This window comes from Daphnia carinata, chromosome 7, assembly GCF_022539665.2.
Source record: "Daphnia carinata strain CSIRO-1 chromosome 7, CSIRO_AGI_Dcar_HiC_V3, whole genome shotgun sequence".
Lineage (NCBI taxonomy): Eukaryota > Metazoa > Arthropoda > Branchiopoda > Diplostraca > Daphniidae > Daphnia > Daphnia carinata.
The window spans coordinates 7083548-7104598 of NC_081337.1; the positions used below are offsets into that span (position 1 = coordinate 7083548).

General features: G+C 40.3%; 2 protein-coding genes across 8 annotated transcripts; one reads left to right on the forward strand and one right to left on the reverse strand.

The window, feature by feature from the left end:
- The first annotated feature begins 494 nt into the window (after positions 1-494).
- On the forward strand, positions 495-2396 carry LOC130685503 (gamma-butyrobetaine dioxygenase-like). The gene is made up of 7 exons (XM_057508806.2): positions 495-869; positions 944-1141; positions 1213-1349; positions 1439-1544; positions 1607-1809; positions 1886-2052; positions 2119-2396. Exons 1-7 carry the CDS (start codon positions 552-554, stop codon positions 2274-2276), a joined length of 1287 nt encoding a protein of 428 aa, XP_057364789.1. The 5' UTR covers positions 495-551; the 3' UTR covers positions 2277-2396.
- A 154-nt stretch (positions 2397-2550) lies between these two features.
- On the reverse strand, positions 2551-20706 carry LOC130685785 (voltage-dependent calcium channel subunit alpha-2/delta-3-like). 7 transcript variants are annotated; one of them, XM_057509088.2, is made up of 30 exons: positions 19881-20706; positions 19664-19745; positions 14212-14319; positions 12594-12858; positions 11983-12114; positions 11618-11883; positions 11404-11514; positions 11054-11246; positions 10816-10952; positions 9760-10062; positions 9435-9557; positions 9119-9190; positions 8879-8932; positions 7697-7777; positions 7532-7606; positions 7338-7445; positions 7187-7258; positions 6970-7123; positions 6856-6901; positions 6644-6786; positions 6539-6565; positions 6377-6470; positions 6118-6150; positions 5465-5560; positions 4740-4858; positions 4520-4659; positions 4269-4444; positions 3966-4201; positions 3454-3884; positions 2551-3373 (listed from the first exon to the last, which is right to left on the reverse strand). In XM_057509088.2, the coding sequence occupies exons 1-30, from the start codon at positions 20027-20029 to the stop codon at positions 3275-3277; spliced, it is 4125 nt and encodes a 1374-aa protein (XP_057365071.1). In that variant the 5' UTR covers positions 20030-20706; the 3' UTR covers positions 2551-3274. The 7 variants fall into 7 exon arrangements, with proteins under 7 accessions (XP_057365071.1, XP_059352263.1, XP_059352264.1 ...); XM_059496280.1 differs by lacking the exon at positions 8879-8932; XM_059496281.1 differs by lacking the exon at positions 9435-9557 and having other exon boundaries at positions 19881-20701.
- Between the last annotated feature and the right edge of the window lie 345 nt (positions 20707-21051).

Sequence of the window (21051 nt, forward strand, 5' to 3'; positions counted from 1 at the left end):
CCACTCAATTTTGAGTACATCCTGCGATATTCAACCAATTCCGATGAGTGCCGGTTTTTATAGAAAAAATTTTAAGCCCGACTAAATAATAAGCCCGACTTTTCTTATTTTTTGCACAAATATTCGGTGTAATCCAAACACGGCTAATTTGAAAAGAAAACGAGTAGCTTTTTTGAATCGGAGTTTAATTTTTATTATACTGTGTGATTTTCATCGAATTCACAGTTAGGTCAATTTTGGGCGATTTTGACAAAAGTGTTAAGGCTATTGCCTTTGCACTTGAGGTTCCCTAGAGGTGCTTCATACGCCATCTAGAAGCTATACGGCGATATCTGATCAAACCAAAACAAAAGTGATGGCGGTCTTTGGAACGAAAACTCATTTGAGATAATAGCAATATTTTTTATCGCAATAGGTGAACATCTTATCTCACCGTTCACCTCAGTTACATATGTTCACGCATCGTATATTGTAGCTACATCGATAATTTAACACCTTGTATTTTAACTTCAATTTTGGCAATCTTTTCAAATTTATAGCTAGATTGGTCGATGGCTGCAAAATATTTCATTCGCAATATCACTGCCTGTCTCTCTAGAGCGACAATCAGCTCTCACAATACTATGAAGCAATTTTCTTTGATTACAAATTTTTTATTGACCAACAGACGAGTGTTCACTGCATGCCCTGCCGGAATTGAAGAAAAATGTAATCGCCTTATTGTTCAATGGAAAGAAAACTTAATTGATGAGTATCCACTTGTTTGGCTGAGAGATAACTGCCAATGTTCTGCTTGCTTTGATCAGTCATCTCAATCAAGAACAATAAATTTTTCCCATTTCCAACTAAACCAAACAATGAGGCATTTGGTAAATCTTCAGATTTTAACTGTAGTGAAATTTAACATATTTAGATACTGACACATTTTTTTTTCTATTACAAGACCATTCACAATAATAATCTGGAGGTACACTGGGAAGATGGTCATAAAAGTGCATATGACTTCAAATGGTTGAGACAACGGAGTTTCCATCATACAGAACAGCAAAATTGGCTTAAATCTAATAAAGCACCGTACAATACTTGGGATGCAGATTGTTTTAAGAAAATTCCAGTTTTTGATTTCAAAGCTGTCATGCAGGTGACATCCCATTTATGTTACCTCTATGTTCTATATAAGAGGTATAGCTGTTTTGTTTATTTTCACGACAGGAGGACAATATTTTACTAGACTGGCTGGAGACTCTAGGTGTTTGGGGTGTGTGCCTTATTAAGAATGCTCCCCATGGTTTAGGACAAGTGGGATCACTTGCGAGACGAGTTGCATTCGTCAGGAAAACTCACTACGGGTAAGTGCCAATTGATATTCATTTTGGTACGACCTGAATGTCTGTTCCATATTTTGCTACAAATCTTTATATACTTTTCATTGTACCAGTGAAGAATTCAGTGTCCAAGCCAAAGCTGATGCCACTAATGTTGCATACACTCAAGGACATTTACAACTGCACACTGATTTACCGTATTATGAATACAAACCAGGGGTAAGTTCGTGACGTTAAGCTTACGGTTCAATTTGGCTAAACGATTTTATTTTTATGTTTAGATAAATCTGTTGCATTGTCACATACAATACAGCGGTAACGGTGGAGACAGTCTTCTGACAGATGGATTCAAAATAGCTGAAAAACTTCGAGAAAAAGATCCTGAAACGTACAAATGTTTGGTGGAAACTAAAGTGACATGGTCAGATATAGGTCAGGAAAATGGCAATCATTTTCACAAAATTCACCATGCACCAGTGATATGGTATTAAGACTTCTGTTAGATTTAATTTTACATAATCTAGACAATTATTTATTTATTTTTTTGCATATCTACCCAGTGAATCAGATGACGGAACCATCAGACGTATAAACTATAGCCAACCTCAACGAGATTCCCACATGGCTGTCCCTATAGATCAGGTTGAAATATGGTACCGCGCCCTGAAAAAGTTCTATGATTTGGCTACTGATGCAAGTTACCTCATCGAGTTCAAACTGAAACCAGGTAATAATCCACAAGCGAATATTCGATATTTTCCATCAAAAAATCTGAAACCAAATTTATCTGTAGGAGAAATAGTAACCTTTGATAATCTACGAATATTACATGGCCGAACTGCCTTTGGCGATAACCTCAAAGGTGAGCGCCATGTTCAGGGAGCTTACCTCGATTGGGATGAGGTTCGTTCAAGAATTCGTGTGCTGAAAACAAAACTTTTAGTCAACTAAGATAACAATTCTTTACCCACAAAGAAAAGTGGATACTGGTATTAATGCCTTTTCTGTGGTGATCAATTTCAAAGACAGTATATATCATCTTTTAGTAAATAATAAATGAATTTAATTGAATATTTTTGCATAGAATTCAATAATAAAATTGTTATTTATTAGAGAACGTTTTGTAATTGGACCGAAGATCGTACTAGAAATGTAGACCATTGGCATCCTCATGAGAAAGGTAAAAAAATGCTCTTTAATTAAATAAGGGGAAACCAAGCACGCGAGGGTAGTATAAATATTTCCAGTTTCAATCAAAGCATTTTTAGGGAATAGGAATTTTTCATGAAAAAAGCACTCACAGAAGAGACAAGAGACTCGACAATCGATGCGCATAAACCACAGAAGATGAAAAGAGAACAATCATGTCTGCAGTAACAGGCATTTAAACGACATGAAAAGTGTCCCAAACCCAAAAATTTCTTTTACAGATTGAAATGTAATATCAAACGTCGACGTGAAAATAAAAATAAAAAAAAACCTTCTGAACTGTAACAGTTGCAAAGAAATAACAAGCTTGTCAGCCGTCACAAATACAAAGTCCATGGACTTGACAACAAACGTAAAACCATTCGTAGCCAGATGAAGAAGCACGCTCCGTACCTTAAATTTCAAGTGATATGTATGAAGTAGGCTTAGTACGTCCTCTTATCCGGCTGAACTAATTATTAGAGAAGTTGTGTTGCGCCCCCCATTGCTGCTCGCTCGCACAATTCACACACATAAACCAGGTATCGCCATGTACATCAATCACTGATAGACTCATAATAAAGTAAGAGCTGCTGCTACAAGTTAACCACAGTAAAGAAACATTAAAAATCACCAGGAACTACGGGCCCTACGCAATGAAAACGAAATCTTGACGGCGCGAAAATATGAATCATCCATCCAAAATCAACCGTAATAATTCCAATTGTAACAAATGATGCTGAACTATACGAGGCAATAAATTAGATACCTTTTAGAATTGAATAAAGCATGGTTGTTGTCACAAGTAGAATAGACGGCAGATTCAGATTTCCTTTACCACACTGCTTTATTTCTTCCTCCTAGATGGTGAAAAGGCACGGTAATTGAATTTTACAAGTAGCCAACTCCTTGCTGCCAAACTCTTGCAATGTTTTCTTACCTCTGGATGATAACTGAGGCAGACGGAGGGACGAAGACGATACAAGTTCTCCTGAGGTCGTTCACAAATTAATGACTCATTGACTCTGACCTCTTCCATTTCGATCTTTTGTTTCTGCGTTTCACATCTACATGTGGTATCTATGACCAGCAGTAGTAGATTAGAGTGGGGTATTTTGTGCGTGCTGTAATGCCTCTCGCATTGACGGGCGCCTAAGTTGTTGGAGTTGCAGTTCTGCTTCCCTTTAACCGAGTCGGGTTTATCGCCTTTAAATAGTTTTTCAGGTTGCAACACGTACAAATCCGCCTGTTGGTCGCACGGTCGTGGTCGTGTTTTATTAGCGTACGCGTTATCCATGGTAACAGCTTCATCGTGAACGATTATGGAAATATCTCCGTCAGCCATGAATTCACCGCCCGTTGGGGTTGGCCCTGCATCGTCGTAATGGAATTTTTACATCATTTTAAGCAAATCCTTGAAAAATCATTCAATTGCTGTACACCATGGCCTACCAGGGCTTTCGTCATTATCATCGTATTGGTAATCCGCTTGTTCTTGTTCCATTGCCCAAGCCCAATCCGGATTCATCAAATGAGCAATTTGAGTTTGAAGCATCAACCAGGTGGCACGGCCTATCATCCATTGAACAAACCACTTCATGTAACGTAATGGTGTAAGGATGAAATTAGCGGCACTACGGTGTCCTTGCATATCCTTGCAAACCGCCTGGTAGTCGTAAATGCGGACCCTGAAGAAATAATGATTGTAATACGGCAATAAAAAGAAAACCTACAAAAGTAGCTCTACCATCGTACCTTTTAAAGACTCCATAATGGATCAATGAATCCATAACTAGCCAATCGATTTCGCCAAAAAATCGTCCTGTGTCTCTCTCTTCTTTTGAAATCACGATATAGCCATGATTGTCTACTACGTAACAGGACAAGTCGCCGGAACTGCATGTCCTTCTACATTGTACTCCTCCGGTGCACTGGAATAATCAACATAATTGGTAGTACCGTTAAAATGGCCGTGAACCGAATTCTGAAATTGGACAATCAATTACTCCCGATGTAATATTGAAGAAGGTCTCGCGGAAGGCGCTGTTTCTGTACTGAAGTCCGACGACAGCGGCGGGTGCTTTGTAGCCACCCTTCTCGACAAATATAGCATGTGAAGCCGTCACTACACTTTCGTTAGTTATTCCTAAAGTATGCAGCGTTAGCGCACAATGTTAATGAATGTCCCCGACAATGGCTTGCTTAATTAGTCTTCGACTCGCATACCTGTACCAGTGCTGAAAGGCACCGAATAGACAAAGCTATCCGGTTCCACGGAGTATTGATCTACGGCCCTCTTGTACCACGTCTGGTCAATGGCGTTGAGATTGACCTCGCTGAAATGTCTGCAGGCCACAAATGCCAAAAATGCAAAAAATTAAGTAAGCGATACAGTTATCTCAGTTCAACAAGCGGTTATGAAGAGTTGTTCTTGAGAAAACCCAATCAAACATACTTTTCAAATAGACTAAATTGGTCAATAAATCTAGTTACGCTAGGGATAAGCAGGTTACAAAATCTATCAATACTTAATGGCTGCATTTTTTTGCGGAGAAGCATTTCTTTGTGTAGCCCATCTACAGTGTTCAACTTCACGTCTACACTGCTTCCGCGTCAAGCAGTATAATATACCTCGTCGGTCTTCGTCTTCGTATGATGAACGGTATATCTAAGCGGATCGTTTTGCGCAATGTTCGACTACTCTGGAACCGCTTCCTAAATTTGCGCGGAGCTCGTTTCACCCTTCTCGTATGTTCACGCCATTCGATATGTCTCCGACGTATTACATGCAAACTTTCGGAGCCAACCCCGCAAATGTGTTATTATTATGGCATCATTTACTTGTTCAGATTATTTGCTTAAATTAGTCGATTACTTCAATCATTTGGTACATAGAGATAATTTCATAATCTAATCTTAAATTCAAATCATTCCTTTATCAGGAGCCTTACTTGTCGTCAATGGTGCTGATGTCCTGCCAGCGCAGCAGGCCACTTCGTGTAGCGACGAAGGCGACAGATATTCCGAACAGCTTAAACATGGCATGCCTAAATAGAAGAAAAGCGAGAAAAGAGAAAACATGTTACTTCCATGAGTCCAATCACAACTTTTCCTCAAAGGCCCTATGCTACGAGCGACGAGGAGGTACTGTCTGGCAAGATATACATTTGCAACATCAAAATTAACAATGTCATATAGGCAATGAACAGCATATTCATTTTTCCACAATAAATTAGAAAGCAGCTTGATAAAGAACGCAGTTTCATTAATTCCTTCCGAGCAGCGATTAAATCAAAAGCATTAGAAGCAGCAATGGAAAAAAAGAAAAACATTAACGTTTCCACAATGATGGCTCAATTATTCAGCAAAGAAAACGAAGCTTTTCTGCGTCTTTCCTTCTGCAAATAAAAAATCTGATTAAAAGTTATTAGTACGGTTTCTAATGCTGTGCACTACATATCAGCTAGACTCAGTGCATTTTATATCACCACAAATGCCTAACTAACAATTAGACGGGCCTAATGTGGGGCATCGGGATAGTGGCAACGGTATGCCAAAATAGGCAATGTGAAGTGAAGGTTACGTTACGTTAGTGATACTTTACCTGGCTAGTAGTGCCATGAGCATGCCTAAACCTCTGTGATAAAGTGCCGGTGAAACAAAGAAAAAAGAAATTTTGAAGGAAAGATAGATTTTGAAATGCAAAAAAGGATGCAATGGATTAGTGGTGCACGTGTAGACATGGTGAATACATTTAAACAAAAATTAAGGTCTAATCGTGTTAGGTGCGTGCTTTGTTTTTCGTGAATGTGAACATTTGTGTAACAGTGATTTAAAATCTAAAAGAAGAATAAGAAACTTACGGATCTTGACGGTCAATGCTAAGAGAGATATTCTTATCGAATACTTCAGTGGCCTGGGCATCAAAAATCAGTGACTGCATCAGATGTTTGTCACCTGGAAAAAGACAAACAAAGAAGTTAATATTTTTCCAGGGGATACATTCGGAAACATTAAATACGTACAGTAATAGTTATCCTCTTGCTTGTGGGCTTTGGAAAATAAATGCACACAAAACCAGAATGTTAACGAAGATCATGAATTGTTTTATGATTGGTAAAATTTCTTACAGCGGACACTGTCGTGCGAGGGTCGTGGGTGTTTAGAGTTCCATCGCCAACGCTCCCGTTGTGTTCGGTCAACGAAGTGCATTACTTGAGCTTCGGGTGAATCGAACGATTTCAGATGGTCGTAGTTGTAGCGACAGTAGATCCTGTTCATTGAAAGGTTAAACAATAAACCACCAAATCGAGTAATGGAATAATTATTTCGCATTCTTTACCAGTCGGGATGAATTTTCCAGTTCTTGCCCGAGAAGAAGGATGATACTGATTTGGATATACATACAGTGATTGCCTTGAAGAATTGGCATTTAGTTAAAGTACATGCGAGTTACCATTAATATTGTGATCAGCCATCAGACGTTTGACTTCGGTCTCAGCCACGACGCGAAAATGGCCGTATCCATCAGGCAGCGCAAGACCCAGGCTAAAGGGTGAGCCCTTCAGCCCGCGGTAGTAATAGCGCTGCCGACGAATGCTGACCCTTCTCTGTAAACGTAAACAATATTGTCATTGCTGTTGAATGAAGATAAATGCAAGAAAATGTCTTACCATGCCATCGTGGTGAACTCTCACTTTGAACGACGTCTCACCCTCACGCCTTTCGATCATCTCGCGGCGCATCTAAATTGTTCGTGAAACAAACAGTTGAAATGTATTTTATTAGAGCAGAGAAAATTGCTTTCGACTATTGACGACTTACGGTCATGAGATATGTGTCGTTTTCACGTGGACCGCCATCTGAATCAACCAACTCAACTTCGGACAAATCGACCGTGTTATAGTTGGGTTTCAGAAGTCCGTCCGCGTCCTTTTTTGGCATCGACGAAGCAGCAGAAAAATAAACAGATTAAGGCACATAGCTTCAAGGTTGGATTGAATATTCAGTTTTTCTACCAAAGGTCGATGATCGGGATGATGAAGTACGAAGCCATTGTTGTTGACAATGAATGAGTAGCCGTTGACTCCCAACTAATTTTTTAGATTTCAAGCAAAATCCATAGGAAAAACAAGTCAAAAGTATAAAGAAAAAATCGAGATTAAGGTTCTTCGTGTTCATACCTTGTAGGCCGGTGTGCGTTTTTTCAATTCCGTGACTGGTATGTCCGTACCAGCAACCCCCAGAAGGTTGGCTGTTCTTACCTGATAGCACGCCATGAAGATTAAATTACGAATTTGATGACCTCAGAAATATTAGCAGCATTCTAATTCTATGTAGACTCAAACACAAGGCAGTCGATTGCAAGATAGGGAGCGATTAAAAAACTACTATCTACCGCTAAATAGAACAGCGTCGTGCAAAGTTACAGTATAATGGGGAACGATCTCATGAATTTGTGGTTCAATTCCACAGCAAATTTTACTGTATCCACACCAGCATACCATTTACCATAATTAGTTGTCAGAAGCAAATTTTATCAGAAACAAAACATTTGAATACAAAAAATTATTTGATATCTATAACATTATTCCTCTATATACTCAGATCCCTTTAGTGCTACTACAAACTTCCACAAGTATAAAATCTGTCAAGGGCATTCACACCCTACACTGGAGTGTTAGATTGCACAATGGGCACACCTTCTGGGAACCTAATCTTCTACCAGACTATGCTATGTATAATATACCACACGAACTAAGTATAGAAAACACTACACAAGTTTCTAGGTAAAGACGATGGCTATGGGCTACATTTACCTATTTAGAATACTGGTAAGACGAATAATTACGATTTAAATTATATGATAAAAAATTACCTACAGGTACAAACACAATCTATAAAAGCCTGCCAATGCCGGTTAGAATGGCTGCTTCACTCAATATTTCTAGACTATTTGTAAGTCTGTTACAAATTTCAGCACGGACAGCGGCGGTTGCAGCAGCACTACGGAGCAGCAGGATCAAAACAAAACCCCTTCTACCATCATGCAACTGCTGCGGAAATGCTTTCGTCAAAATTGTCTACGTCACAGACTTACTATCTTCCATACATGTCAGATTTCACTATGGTTTTATCATGAGGATTATGTCAACGAAAAATAATATGAAAGTTATAATCAATGAAAGGAAGATCAAGTGCCATGGAAGATACTGCATCCGAGACTGAATAGCGGAAAATAAAAAAAGGTAATCGAGCTACCAAACTGTGTCTAATGTATAGCTGCATTTATGAGCTATCATTTATTCTATGAACAAGCTCTACGGCTGCTGAAGTTAGCCTCTTTGGTCGACTCGTTTCTTTACCGTTCGAGTTTTCTCTTCCCAGATGTCGTTGATGAGCATTTTCTCAATGATATTCTATTTCACAGAAGAAAGTTTGTTTTATGTTTCACTCAACGACCCACTGTTGTATGTGTGCAAGATTAATCGGCTTTAAAATTAATGTTATCATATTAAGTAGGAAAAAATCATCAAGAGTTTTCTTCAAGCAAATCGATAAACGAAAGATAAAATGTTAAAAATCTGTGTGAGCTGATATCTTACCGAGAAATTCTTACGGTCGTAAACTGGAGTGGCCACTGAGATTGCCATTAGGAATTTCGGCTTTGTCCGCGCCTATTTTTCCAAAGATAAAGAGTTAAAAGAAATCGGTGAAAATTTTACCGTATCAGTTGGTCACGAACGAAAAATTCATCAACATACACACGATGATTTTTTTAAAATAAAAAAGCTTTTGCGAAACGAATAAACGTAAACCGCAAATAAAAATAACTTTAAAAGGATAAACGCTCTTGAACAGAGAGCAGCGAGGTTTTTTTCATTTACAACATTTTTATAGCTACAAGAATATAAATAGGACCTCAATTCGTTTAAGCCAAGCTCTGAGAGTCTCGGGCTTGACTAGCGCTTCAGCCCGAGGTCCATCGGGATGTTTAGTTGGAACAGAAGACACGGGATTAGGCGTCGTGCTGGTAATGGATTTCTGGACAACATGCATCGACGAGAGCGACGATCACACCGCACAGGTAATACCAAAACATGCACATCGGCATTGATATTGATGCAAGACAAAACCCAAAGAAATGCAGAAATCTGTTAGCTATACATGCACGTAAAAAATTCAAGGCAAATTGAAACGTTTAAATTCAATAAACTACAATTAGTATTCAATGATAAGAACTAACGCCTTGGCGGTTATTCTGATTGGCAGGATTGGTTGCTTCTTCACGCTCTTGTTTCATCCTGTGAGCATTGAGACGTTCCTCATTGACAAGGTTGCCATAGGTGAGATATTGCTCAACAGTCATGCTGATAGTGGGTCTGCCACTGGCATCCCGAGTGCCGTTGCTCGTGACATTTGAAGTATCGTCGCTCTGAACATTATTCCGCTCGCTGATCAACCGCAGGAGAGCACGATAGTTGAGCGAACGATCACGCTGCCTCCGGCGCTCTCGTATCTCCCACAGCCAGTCACTCAGTTTGGGTTCCTGACATATTATAGGTTATGCAAGGGGACGTAATTCCAAAATTCATTCACGAAACAGAATCATCAGGTATGCGCGCACAATTCTACAATCAATTTCTTTCAGGTAATGTTAAATCTGTTTCTAAATCATTAGTTGAGCAATCGCGTGTTATCTAATGGTTGGTATTTAAATTAGTATAACCAAAACTTGTATGCTTAATTATTGGCTATGTTGATAGTACAATCCATATGTTATTGTTGGCTAATAAACAAAGGTTTATTGGGCTCTTGCAAGGTAATAGCTAATGGCAAATGAGCGTGTCGCGTTCCTTTCTTTAATTAGTGCTATGCTCCTCACTGTGACTTCTAGAGCAAATTGTACGCAAGCCATGATTGCAAATGGTCTTTCAACCATGGCCTTTTGTTGCCAATGGATTAATCTTGCTGAATCAAGATGGAAATTGGCAAAGGTGGACAATGCAGGGAGGAAACGATATAGAGATGGAATATAAAGATTATACCCTTAGCAAAAAAGGTAGTCAGAAAACGGGGGAAATCGCCTTGTGTCCGTTATAGCTAGGACATACTTAACATTAAATTTGAGTTATCCGTATTTTTGTTGTTGTTGTTGTTTCTAATCTTTCTTGTCCCGCTACTTCTATGGATTTACTGAGGCCAGATGTGATGATCGAATTGATTAACGTTTCCCATTGATCTTGGTACTGGGCATCCGAAAACACATAACCAACGTAACGATGGAAATTGTAGAACTTACCGCGATGTCGATATAAGCAGAAGTCCAGATGACAGGGTGATCTTTTTGGTACATAACCATGGGACGCGAGAGAACCGGAATATACTTGAGAACCTGCTCCCGGACTTCGGCCAAAGACGTGACTCTCGCGAAATAACCTAATACAGCAAATTGTCAATATCAACCTCGACGACGAACAACAATTGACACGAAATTCCAATGGAGGGTATACGTATGTTTTTTCATTATTCTACGGAACCTTTGTTGGCGCAGGCCATCCAGTTGGTAGCAGCCGTGTCGATGATCTCCCGTCCGATGACGTACGAAAAAACGCGCACGGGCTTGTGCGGCCAGTTGTACTTTTCGAAAATCTCACGATAGCCGATAGGAGCTCCATCCGTCACTAGCATGATGGCCTGGTTGCACTGCGACCCTTGCATCGTCCGGTTGTACTGTACATAAATAATTAATAAGCTTTAGAAAAACATAAACTAAAAGCACAGCTCGGTGCTGCCATATGGGGATTTCAATTTCTTTGTGATATTTGAAAGCGAAACATGTTTCCCTCTTTTAGTCACCCTACTTTTGGTAGAAGAATAATTAATCAACCTTGGCTAAAATTTCGAAGGCCGTCGTGAAAGCAGACGTGAAGTTGGCGATGTCGTTCGTTTCGCTTTCCATCATGCCATTCCGCAGCTCTCGAACGTTCTCCAAATTGGCCTATGATAATTAATGTACACATTTACATATTGTCCACTAATCATAGTTTTTTTGTTTTTTTTTTACAATATACTTCAAATTGTCAAATTCCAAGTACTAGTACCTGAACAAGTTTGTCTTTGAAGCAGGGAACGACTGGGATGGGCACTTCGCTAAACTTGTAAATGTTGATAAAGTCGTTCTCTGACAGAGTATCAAGGAGAGTGAGGACGACGTGCTTTGCGATCTCTTTCCGGACGCCCGTCATCGAACCGGACGTGTCGACCAGGATAATCATATCTTTGGGACTGGCTGCCGCTTGGAGATACCACGGCCTCAGCCGACAGTCGAATAAATCGGGCTCCCATTCACCCTGGCCCCACTTGGTTGCTTTTTTTTTTTTTTTTTTGCAGTAATAATATTATGAAATCAGTTATAACAACTAGACGAATGGGACATTTTATTGTGCAGTCACGTGCGGTAACATACCCGGATACTGTCGCATGAATCCAGTTGAGCTGCCGAAATACTGCCAAGTTAGCGATGGATCTGATTCGTAGTTGGTCATGAAAATGCGATCGAGCTGCTCAGACCAGAGGATTCCATTCATCACGTCGGGTCCTATTTTGAGACGAGTAAAATAGATTATACAATCGCATTAAACTAGAGTGCCGCTACCCGAAGCTATGAATTCTAGATCGATAGATCAATCTATGACCGTCGATAAGCATTAAACACACCCCCCATATATATCAAGCAGGTCTAGAAATAGAGGAGGATTTTAAGTTTTTATTTCCTCATGCCTTCCGACTCGACAATATCTTTACACGTTTCACGTGAAAGCTATATGCTTAACACGATGAATCGGCTCTTAAGAACAGCACTCGGGTGTCGATCGGATTGCACATTACGGTAGCTTAGACTCCGCATCACGGTCGGATGGTCTTCTAGCGTTTGCCCGTTTTTATCGAAATGGCGAAACTATATCACGCAAATAGCTACGTCTGGACAGTTAAAATTATCGGAGAGAATCGAACTCATGGGCTGTGTTTGAGCATAACAGTTGGCTCATACATAATCATAGAGTTTCGATAACTTACCTCCATCGAAGACGTTAGTGGGCACGTGAACGGCACTGACGCTTGTGTTGATGCCCACATTACCGAAATGTTGACTGTTGGACATCATAAGTGCCTTGTGGTTGTCGACCAGTTCACCGCCCCTAGGACCCGATCTATGATACACGTTCAGACGCTTGGCATTGTAGTATTCGATAGTCTCGCCACGTTGTTTCATCTCGTACAAATCTTGTCGCGATAATCTCGGATGCGAGACGGACAGCTGTTCCGCTGCGTCCATAATCCTCTGTTACGAAACAGTCATTTGGAAGCGTAATTTATAAGCTTGAACTTGATTGGTCTGAGACATTTATGGCTATTTACATTTAGTAACTTAAAATACAAATGAATTGATTGAAATCATTTTAGTACAGTGATCACTATGGTTTCTCTGAAACTTCAAAGTTCAGTCGCCTATTGGAGTAGGTAAGGTAAAAATGTTTGCTTAGGAACAAGAATATTAAGTTCGTGGCTGTAATTGCCTTTTTTCCCCATTTTATCGCTGGAATGCACAAAATTTTGAGTTCACAGAGGAACGAAGGCTAGTCACAACAGACTTTTAAGCGGGTCAGCAATTCTATAAAGGATAGTCATGTAATCCCTCCTGCTACGGGCAATAAGAGAAAATGGAAAACGGAGAAACTAGAGGAAAAAGGACAACGAGACAGCAGTCGATTTCCTAGCCGCTGTTCCTTCCCAACGTAAATGTGAGTTTAATCCAATTGCCTAACCCAGGGATGTGTGTACACCAAAGTTAGCTGTTCATTTAGAGACAACGGCAGCATAGAACGCGGTACAATGTAGCCACTGCAGTAAAAAGGCAAAACGCCAACAAGGGTACGAGGATCTCTCGGGTCTCCATGGCGACCTCTTTCCTTTTCCTGGTGCCCGTCATCCTACCGGACGTTGTGGAGTTGTGAGGCTACCAGCCTACAACCGCATTAGGGGCCCAGCTCACGTCTTAGACACACAAGTCTTACAGTGTTATATCTCTTGGTTTTTCTTCCATTCTTGGCAGCAATGAGCGTACTTGATGATGCTTTCCTGCCTTGGAATTCTAACGTCTGTAAGGTTCAGTTGTTTGTTTGCTTTTACCACCATCCAATTTTGCCAACATTATCTCCACCGCAAACTTACACATTGCGGCATTTAGGGTTTCCTAACTTAATACGTTAGCGTTTAAATACGCTTCTTAAACGAAAGAAAACTAGTTCGTTTTTTTTTTTTTAGTATAATCAACTACGTGCAGGTCTCCCTGTAAGCTAGGACACTATGGCTCGGTCTCGTACGTCACATAAAGATGGTTTCCTTTTTGCTTGCATTGTACGCCATAGAAAACGGATCGATGACGCTGCGCCAAACTTCATCTCACTATTACTTCTATCGTGAAGATCTTGGGGAAGGGAGTGGCATAAAACAGAACCTCTAAAAAAAAGTTGCGCACTTGGTTATTCCTCAAACGTTTTCGCATCAGGTTTTACGAAGAATTTGTGTGCTATAATCGAAAAAGGTTATCCGATAATGCACGAGTTTTATCTGTCACGAATGTTTTCTTAATTTCAAAACAAAAAAGAACAGGAAATCTTTAACTTAGTTTTACCTTGATAGCTTCGATTTTATCGCCCATCATGTTCTCCATTTCTTCGGCCATCTCTTTGACCATGGCGAATCCATCCACTTGCTCAATTTTGGCTTCACTTTGATAGCGCTGAAAAAAAAGTAAAAAAAGAAGAAAAAAAAATATCAAATTACGTCACTATTTTATGTTCATACGTTTTATCTTATTGCGTTTACTCTTATCATAATAAAAGTTTCACGAAAGAATGGCATTGTGTGCCTCTTCTATTGTGCTTTTTCCCGATCTTCTTTTTGCCTTCTATATACCCAATCCAATCGAGGGTGAATTTAATGGGCAAGCCAAATACAAATGGATGATGGCCGACTTTTTGACTTGATTGCTATGATGCTAGGCAACGTGGCTGTTAATCTAGAAAACGAGGGCAGCTCAAACATCATGCTATTGGTTCATCGATCGTTGGGAGCTCATCTTCGCAAGCGCGGCTTCCCGGCAAAAACAAGTTGAAGGAAAATAGCTTTTCTGTTATTGAATACATTGACGATACTGCCACCGGCAAAACAGTTGCCATTATGTGCCATTAGTTAAAATGGACTTAGCCAAGCAGAACGAGACGGATCGATCACAGACGAGTTACACAATCTTTATTTCTAGTTATTTGGAACGAACTTTGCTTTCTACGTTATGTACCCTGTGATCCAGCCTATGCTCCCCAACTAAAATTTGAAGTCAAACTGACAATAGACTTTATTTGATATCCTCGTACCGGTTTAAGTAATAGCCTATTGGCTTCAATACAATTCTGTATAGAAATCGATGACGATCCTTTACCAACAAGATTGCATAGAGATTTCATTCACTATCTCGCAGTAAAGGAGCTATTATAAACAACCATTTGAAAGAGTGATTTTGTATGTTATGCACTTTTGTGTGCAAAACTAGTTTAAATACACCCTTTAATTTCTAGGGGACGGAAAGTGAAACCAAAATACACACTTAGGAACTTGCAGCTCTTGTGCAAGCTACGCATTACCCCAAACTGTATATAGCTATGAAGAATAAACGTAAACAGACGCAAATAACCGGTTTGAGTCATATGTGTGGGTTATTCCTATATGTGCATAGCGCTCATATTGATTTTTTTGCGAGAGCACATAGAATAAACGAAATATCACTTGACTGTCTAGAGGAAAGCTCGTTGTGAACTATAGCTGTTGCTGGATTTGTTTTCCATCTTCAAAATTTGAAACTGAAGATCATTTTCTGCTAATTCACTATGAATTTGATTTCTAGTTTACTTTACTAGCGACGACACATAATTTTCCCAAATTTGTACAGCTTACGAGGTGACAATAACTTTTGATTTCGAATGATTCAAAAGCATTGTCCTTTTATGGATCTTCTCCTTTGGGTAATCATCTATCAAAAGCGGGAGGATAAATATTTCCGGCTAACTATACAAACCCCTTTCTTGTCTTTATCTCAATTTTACTTGCTCTTTTTCCTCTCCCCATTGCTGATCAAGCATTCCTTCTGGCCATGCCCGCTCTTCTATGCATAACTACATATATGTCGCCTACATATATGCATATAAATGTATATAGATAGGCCTACCTTTCGACTTGTTTATCCTTTCCCATTTCTTGGCGGCCCCAAGCCAGCAAATCCGTTCCCATCAACTTCAGCCAACCTTGCTTGCAGCTCAGTCTCTTCCGGCTCTTTTTTTCCTTCTCTCTCTAGCCCTTTCAGTTATCTTGTATTCTAGCTCTCTTTCTCTTCGTTTCTTGTTTTTTTCCTCCCTATAGACTGACACACCAAATCCGCCCAACTTGCAATTGATTTTCCACTGTTGGTCTGCTTCTTTCGTTCCCTTTTCCCCTCGTCTAGCTTATCAAAACAAAAGGGGATACAAAATGGCGTGAAACCCGTTAGGGGTGGTGTTTGTATGTGTGTGTGTGCTCACGAGTGATTCGCTGTGTGTGCTGTTGTTCTCGCGAGAAAATAAAGAAGCGCGCGGCGTCTTTGGACACACATATCGATCAAGCTGCAAAAGGGAAAAAGAAATAACTCGAAAAAAAAAAAAGAAAAGGGAAATGGATGGATAGTGTACAGAAGATCCAGCCTTCTTCTTTTCTCGAAATCTCATCTCTTCGTTCAGTTCTCACTCCTTTTCTGTTTATGTAGTCACTCTTGCTGGTTTTGCCACTTCCGAATATAGCCGCCTAGTTCGAATGAAGAGCAATTCAGACTGTTTGCTTTGTAGGAAAGTATAAGGCCACACAGTGCCGCTTTCTATGTAAGCTGGTCGGGTTGCGTGTGCGCTGAGAATTCGTGTAGAACAGCATCACGCAACTACAAAGATTCTCTTGGCAATCGTTATACATCCGCATTCCTGCTATTTCCAGAGTGATTTTTAACCTATTATTTTTTTTTTCTTGCCCTTTCTAAATTCATCTTCAATTTGTCTTTCTCTATTTGCCACCCGTGTCCCGGTTTCTTCTTTCCTATTTGTTTCGCTTAGACAATTCGATTGCCACACCAAGTATTATACAATTCAGACGTCCGACAAACAGATCGAGGGATCAGTATCCAACTCGTTTTTTTTTATTATACTCTCTCGCTTTATAGCCCATTGAACTGCATAGAATGGTTCATTAAAAATGAGCTGTTGGCTTTAAGTGGATTTTTGGGCGCCTAGCCTGTTAGATGGTGCTAGAACAATACACGCTCTTTGACATAGTACATAACTATTAAAAAGCATTGTTACAATGAAAAATTAAAATATGTTACAAAGCTGTAAATCTCACACGATGCTGATAAAATAAAATCAAGTGCGATAAGCTGATGTCGTTATTTTCAATAAACATGGTAAATGTACAATGCGTTTTGTTGGCTGAAACCTTCCTAGTGAAAAAATGATATAATATCTCCTAGACCGTATAACCCACCCCCTCACTTCCCCCTATAAAATAAAAATCTATCACGTAAGAATATCGGCAAGAAAATTGCGTTTTTACTTCTGTCATCTTACTCTTTGTCTCTTCTGTTTCATGAGCCAAATAAGATTTATAGCACAAATGGAACCACAGACCATATAGTACACTTGCTTTCTGATATTTCGGCGGACAGATCTAAGCAACCAGCACCATCTTGGATATACTGTTTATATGTGTTGCAACTCTTAAGATCCTAGATGTCGGGGTTGGTATATCTAGATGGGACACCGCAAGCAAAAGTTTGTTGTTTATCCCCAACAGATCCACCGTCAGACCGGGGGTCCCGATGATCAATGATAGGTCATCGATTATTCAGGGACGTCTAGCTATTCTCGTTACACGGTAAACAGTCCCCAGCTCCTACTTTGGCCCTCCCACTTCGATGACTTCCGCTGAATGTATAAGCTATTACAGGGACCACGAGAAACATTAGCGGTCTAAAGCGATTCTGGTCGCTCGTACGTCATTTTCGTTCTTCCATTAGTCCAATAAGACAGGAACAAGTACTGTACAAATAGATTGGTTGTCACGCCACTGGAATAAAGATTACTTATGAACGTATACGAATCGAAAAAGATGATTTTTTTTTTATTTTGTGCCATTTAAAAGTTGTGCGTCGTTTCTTATCACCTTAACAGCAGGGCGATAGCGTGTCCAAGGTGAACTGCATAGTGTACGTACAGAGTATTTTATGTCTAGACGTAACTTCCATGTAGCAATATTATCCTAATAACTCCAAAAAAGTCCCTCTCGTTCGTTCACTAACTTTGTACGATGCATAAACTCAGAAGAAAATTTTCTTGCTGGACATTCAAACACACAAACACACACACGGGAAAAGGACAAAAAACTTCATGTCATGGACAGTTCAAGTTACAGCCTATAAAAGAAAATCAAATAAAGGAAAGCGACGCCAAACTGCGTATGTATAAAGCTATACTCAAAATGACCGGTCGATAACTATGGACAGTTTTCTACACCATCTGTTCTTAGGTCTACCTCCCTCTTAGATTGTTCCGGCATCTCTCCTTCCTTCCATGTTCTTTTTTCTCGTTTACATCTCGATTGTAAAAGGATGCAACGTCTAGGATGTGTCAGTTCCAGATCCTTCGGTACAGCCCACCATGACCTCCTTCAGACTCGGCATTTTTCCGCACGGGCGGACTCTGCACGCCACACTATAATGGCGATAGCTATCGCAATATACGGTCTGTCCCCCATCTTCGTTTTCTGACTTGCTGTTTTTATAACTTCTTTTCCTGATTCAGCGCAATAGTTGAATCAAAAGAATGAACCTTATTTCATTCTCTTCCACACCGTCGTGGTTCCCCTTCCTTACATTTAGAACTTTGTAATAGCGTAGCCTCTGTGTAAAAACAACGTACTTCCTGCCAGTCTGCTTCCCTGTTTTAGTACGCATCCCAGTTCCTGAACAGTGACAAGCTGTTCCGGTCAGATAATCAATAAAAGAGACGCGTTAAAGGCAAAAAGGTAATATAGGATAAGGAAACAAGTCAAAGCAATCAAGAGTATCTCTTGTCTAAGACGCCTGTCGTATAGATTGCCATAGTCCTATATTCTCAATGTGTTTTTATTCTTTCGAACACAATAGCTTCTCGACCTTCACAGATGTGTGGTTTTGAGAGCCGACAAACGTGGACGCTGTTATAAGGCAAGTGCACGGGATGTATTCCAAGTGATCTGACGTCAGCGTTTACTTATCGATGCGAATCGATGGAAGATCTATCGGACAACAATGATGCATCCGTTCTGCAGTTGTAGTACATAGCAAAATGAGTAGCTGAAAACTGGAGCCGTTGAAAGTAGCATTTTGCGTTATACGTAACGATTTTTCAGGGGAGTTTAAAGAGGGCTTGTGATAAGGTAAAATCTAAAGGTGAAAATACCATACAAATTGATCAATATTGGCCAAGGGACTTCAGTCAATATTCAAGATGGGCATTCTTTTTTATGTATGCAACTCGCATTTCCATACAGCGCAAGATCTCTGGCTGTTTAATGCGGTAGATCCCAGTTCGAATATCTTTACAGTTTAACCTACACAACTTTTATCCCACTTAAGACTTTGATAGGCAGTTACGCTTTCAAAAATGTGTACCCATAGGTGTAGCACCAAAACTTTGAGGACTTTCACATCCCGCAGTGTCAAGTGGATTTCGGTGGGGAAATTTTTTTTAACAATCTACTCAAAACTTTGCCTTCGTCGCATATCTCAGATAACCTGCCTTTCATACCGACGTGCGTCCTCTGAGAATCGAGCTATGCATCATCAATAATGAAATACTTTTATGTTTGCATTTTCTGACCAACGCACAATGCTTCTCCACTAGCTGCAGCAAGTATGTACGCATGTTACAAACATGAATTATGAAAAAGTTTTCCGTTTGGATTATGAATATATACGACCACCATTCACCCCTGCCATGCTGGTTGTGTTTTGTGATTAGATATAGGCCTACCTCTTTAATTTCCCGTATCCTGGTGACTTGCTTGCCGATCTCCCACATCTGTGCACCGAAGCGGATGGCCCAGTTTGATATCCTGAATAATTATGTTCAATCGGTCATCGGTTAATATCGATTTCATTAGATATGCATAACCCAGCTCAGTTCTATTCTAGTAGAGCTGATGATCAATAAAATAAATACAATTGGACAAAAAAAAGAACTGCCTTACTCGACATGGGGTAGATCCGCTTCAGCTGTTCTGACTGTTCCCAACGATATCACAGCCACTGAAAACAACAAGATCAACTTCGTCGACGTCATAGTTTCCCTTTTATATAATACACTGCAATGTGATTCCGAAGAAGGTGTCTCACTCATCAGTTTTATTTTATTCTGGCCTTTACAGCGTGTGCACGGTCTTATTTTTAGACCGGAGGCAGAGCACGGTGGAGGGCTCCTTCACTGCCGCCCAGCAGACGACTTGTGTGTAGGAATATTTGCACTGCACAAGATATCACATTTCCCTTTCACGTTGTACTCGTTGTAACCGAGATCCTTTTACACACACGTACTCGAGAAGACCGGAGCACCTTCAGTGCGCCAGAAATGTAGTTAAAAATAATGCAGCCACCCGATCGCTGCTACTGATTACCTACCCCAAAATCCTTCAACCAACTTAAACTGGATTCCAACTGCGTTAGGAAACGAGAGCCTTGCACCTCTTGAACAGTCTACCAACACACACACACACTGCGCAAAACTTCCCTCCAGTTATAGCCACTTGAGATGATGAAGTCGGTCACGTTTTCCGAAACGCAAGGTTTTGGACCACTGTCTGACGCTAATAGAGTCTCTTCCAGTTCTGGCGGCGACGAACCGAACGTCGGAAGGAGGTGGCGGACTGCACTAGCCGTCAAGAATAGAAAATGCGATGGTCCACACGCTCCTACCGATCCTGCAGTTAAATCGAATATCCTTTACGCGTCTTTCTTGGAAGGCCTAGCCGCCCGGCGAATCCTTTATTTGAGAGCTCCACTGCGCATATGTTATTAAATATTGAGAAAACCTGTACGGGTGTTTTAATTTAATGCCTGGAACCTCTTTGTGACTGTTGGTCTCATTTAATGTCAAACGACTATTTCGGTGTCGGTGGAAGCATCCGCATGATAAAGGAGGGGTTAGAAAATCTATGGATCTTCTTACGAAATGATTTGTTCGCTTGACGACCTAGTGTAGTCGCTGTCGGGCTGTATCGACCGTCTCGCATTCAGTTCATGCGCACAGCGACTGTAGTTCTCCACTGGTGTCTGCGTGAAGAGCTGCGCTTCGATCCGATTTTCTCATTCTATCCAAAAGAAAACGCGAGGGCGAATAAAGATATCCAAAATAATATTCAGTTC

Excerpts from the sequence above, each read along its gene's own strand:
- LOC130685503 (XM_057508806.2), top strand. The coding sequence starts at position 552 with ATGGCTGCAAAATATTTCATTCGCAATATCACTGCCTGTCTCTCTAGA. Across the intron at positions 1,142-1,212 it reads ATTTCAAAGCTGTCATGCAG|GAGGACAATATTTTACTAGA; the intron begins GTGACATCCCAT and ends TTTTCACGACAG. Across the intron at positions 2,053-2,118 it reads CGAGTTCAAACTGAAACCAG|GAGAAATAGTAACCTTTGAT; the intron begins GTAATAATCCAC and ends ATTTATCTGTAG.
- LOC130685785 (XM_057509088.2), bottom strand. The coding sequence starts at position 20,029 with ATGAGTGAGACACCTTCTTCGGAATCACATTGCAGTGTATTATATAAA. Across the intron at positions 14,320-19,663 it reads GGATACGGGAAATTAAAGAG|CGCTATCAAAGTGAAGCCAA; the intron begins GTAGGCCTATAT and ends CTTTTTTTTCAG. Across the intron at positions 11,247-11,403 it reads CCTTCGAAATTTTAGCCAAG|TACAACCGGACGATGCAAGG; the intron begins GTTGATTAATTA and ends ATTTATGTACAG.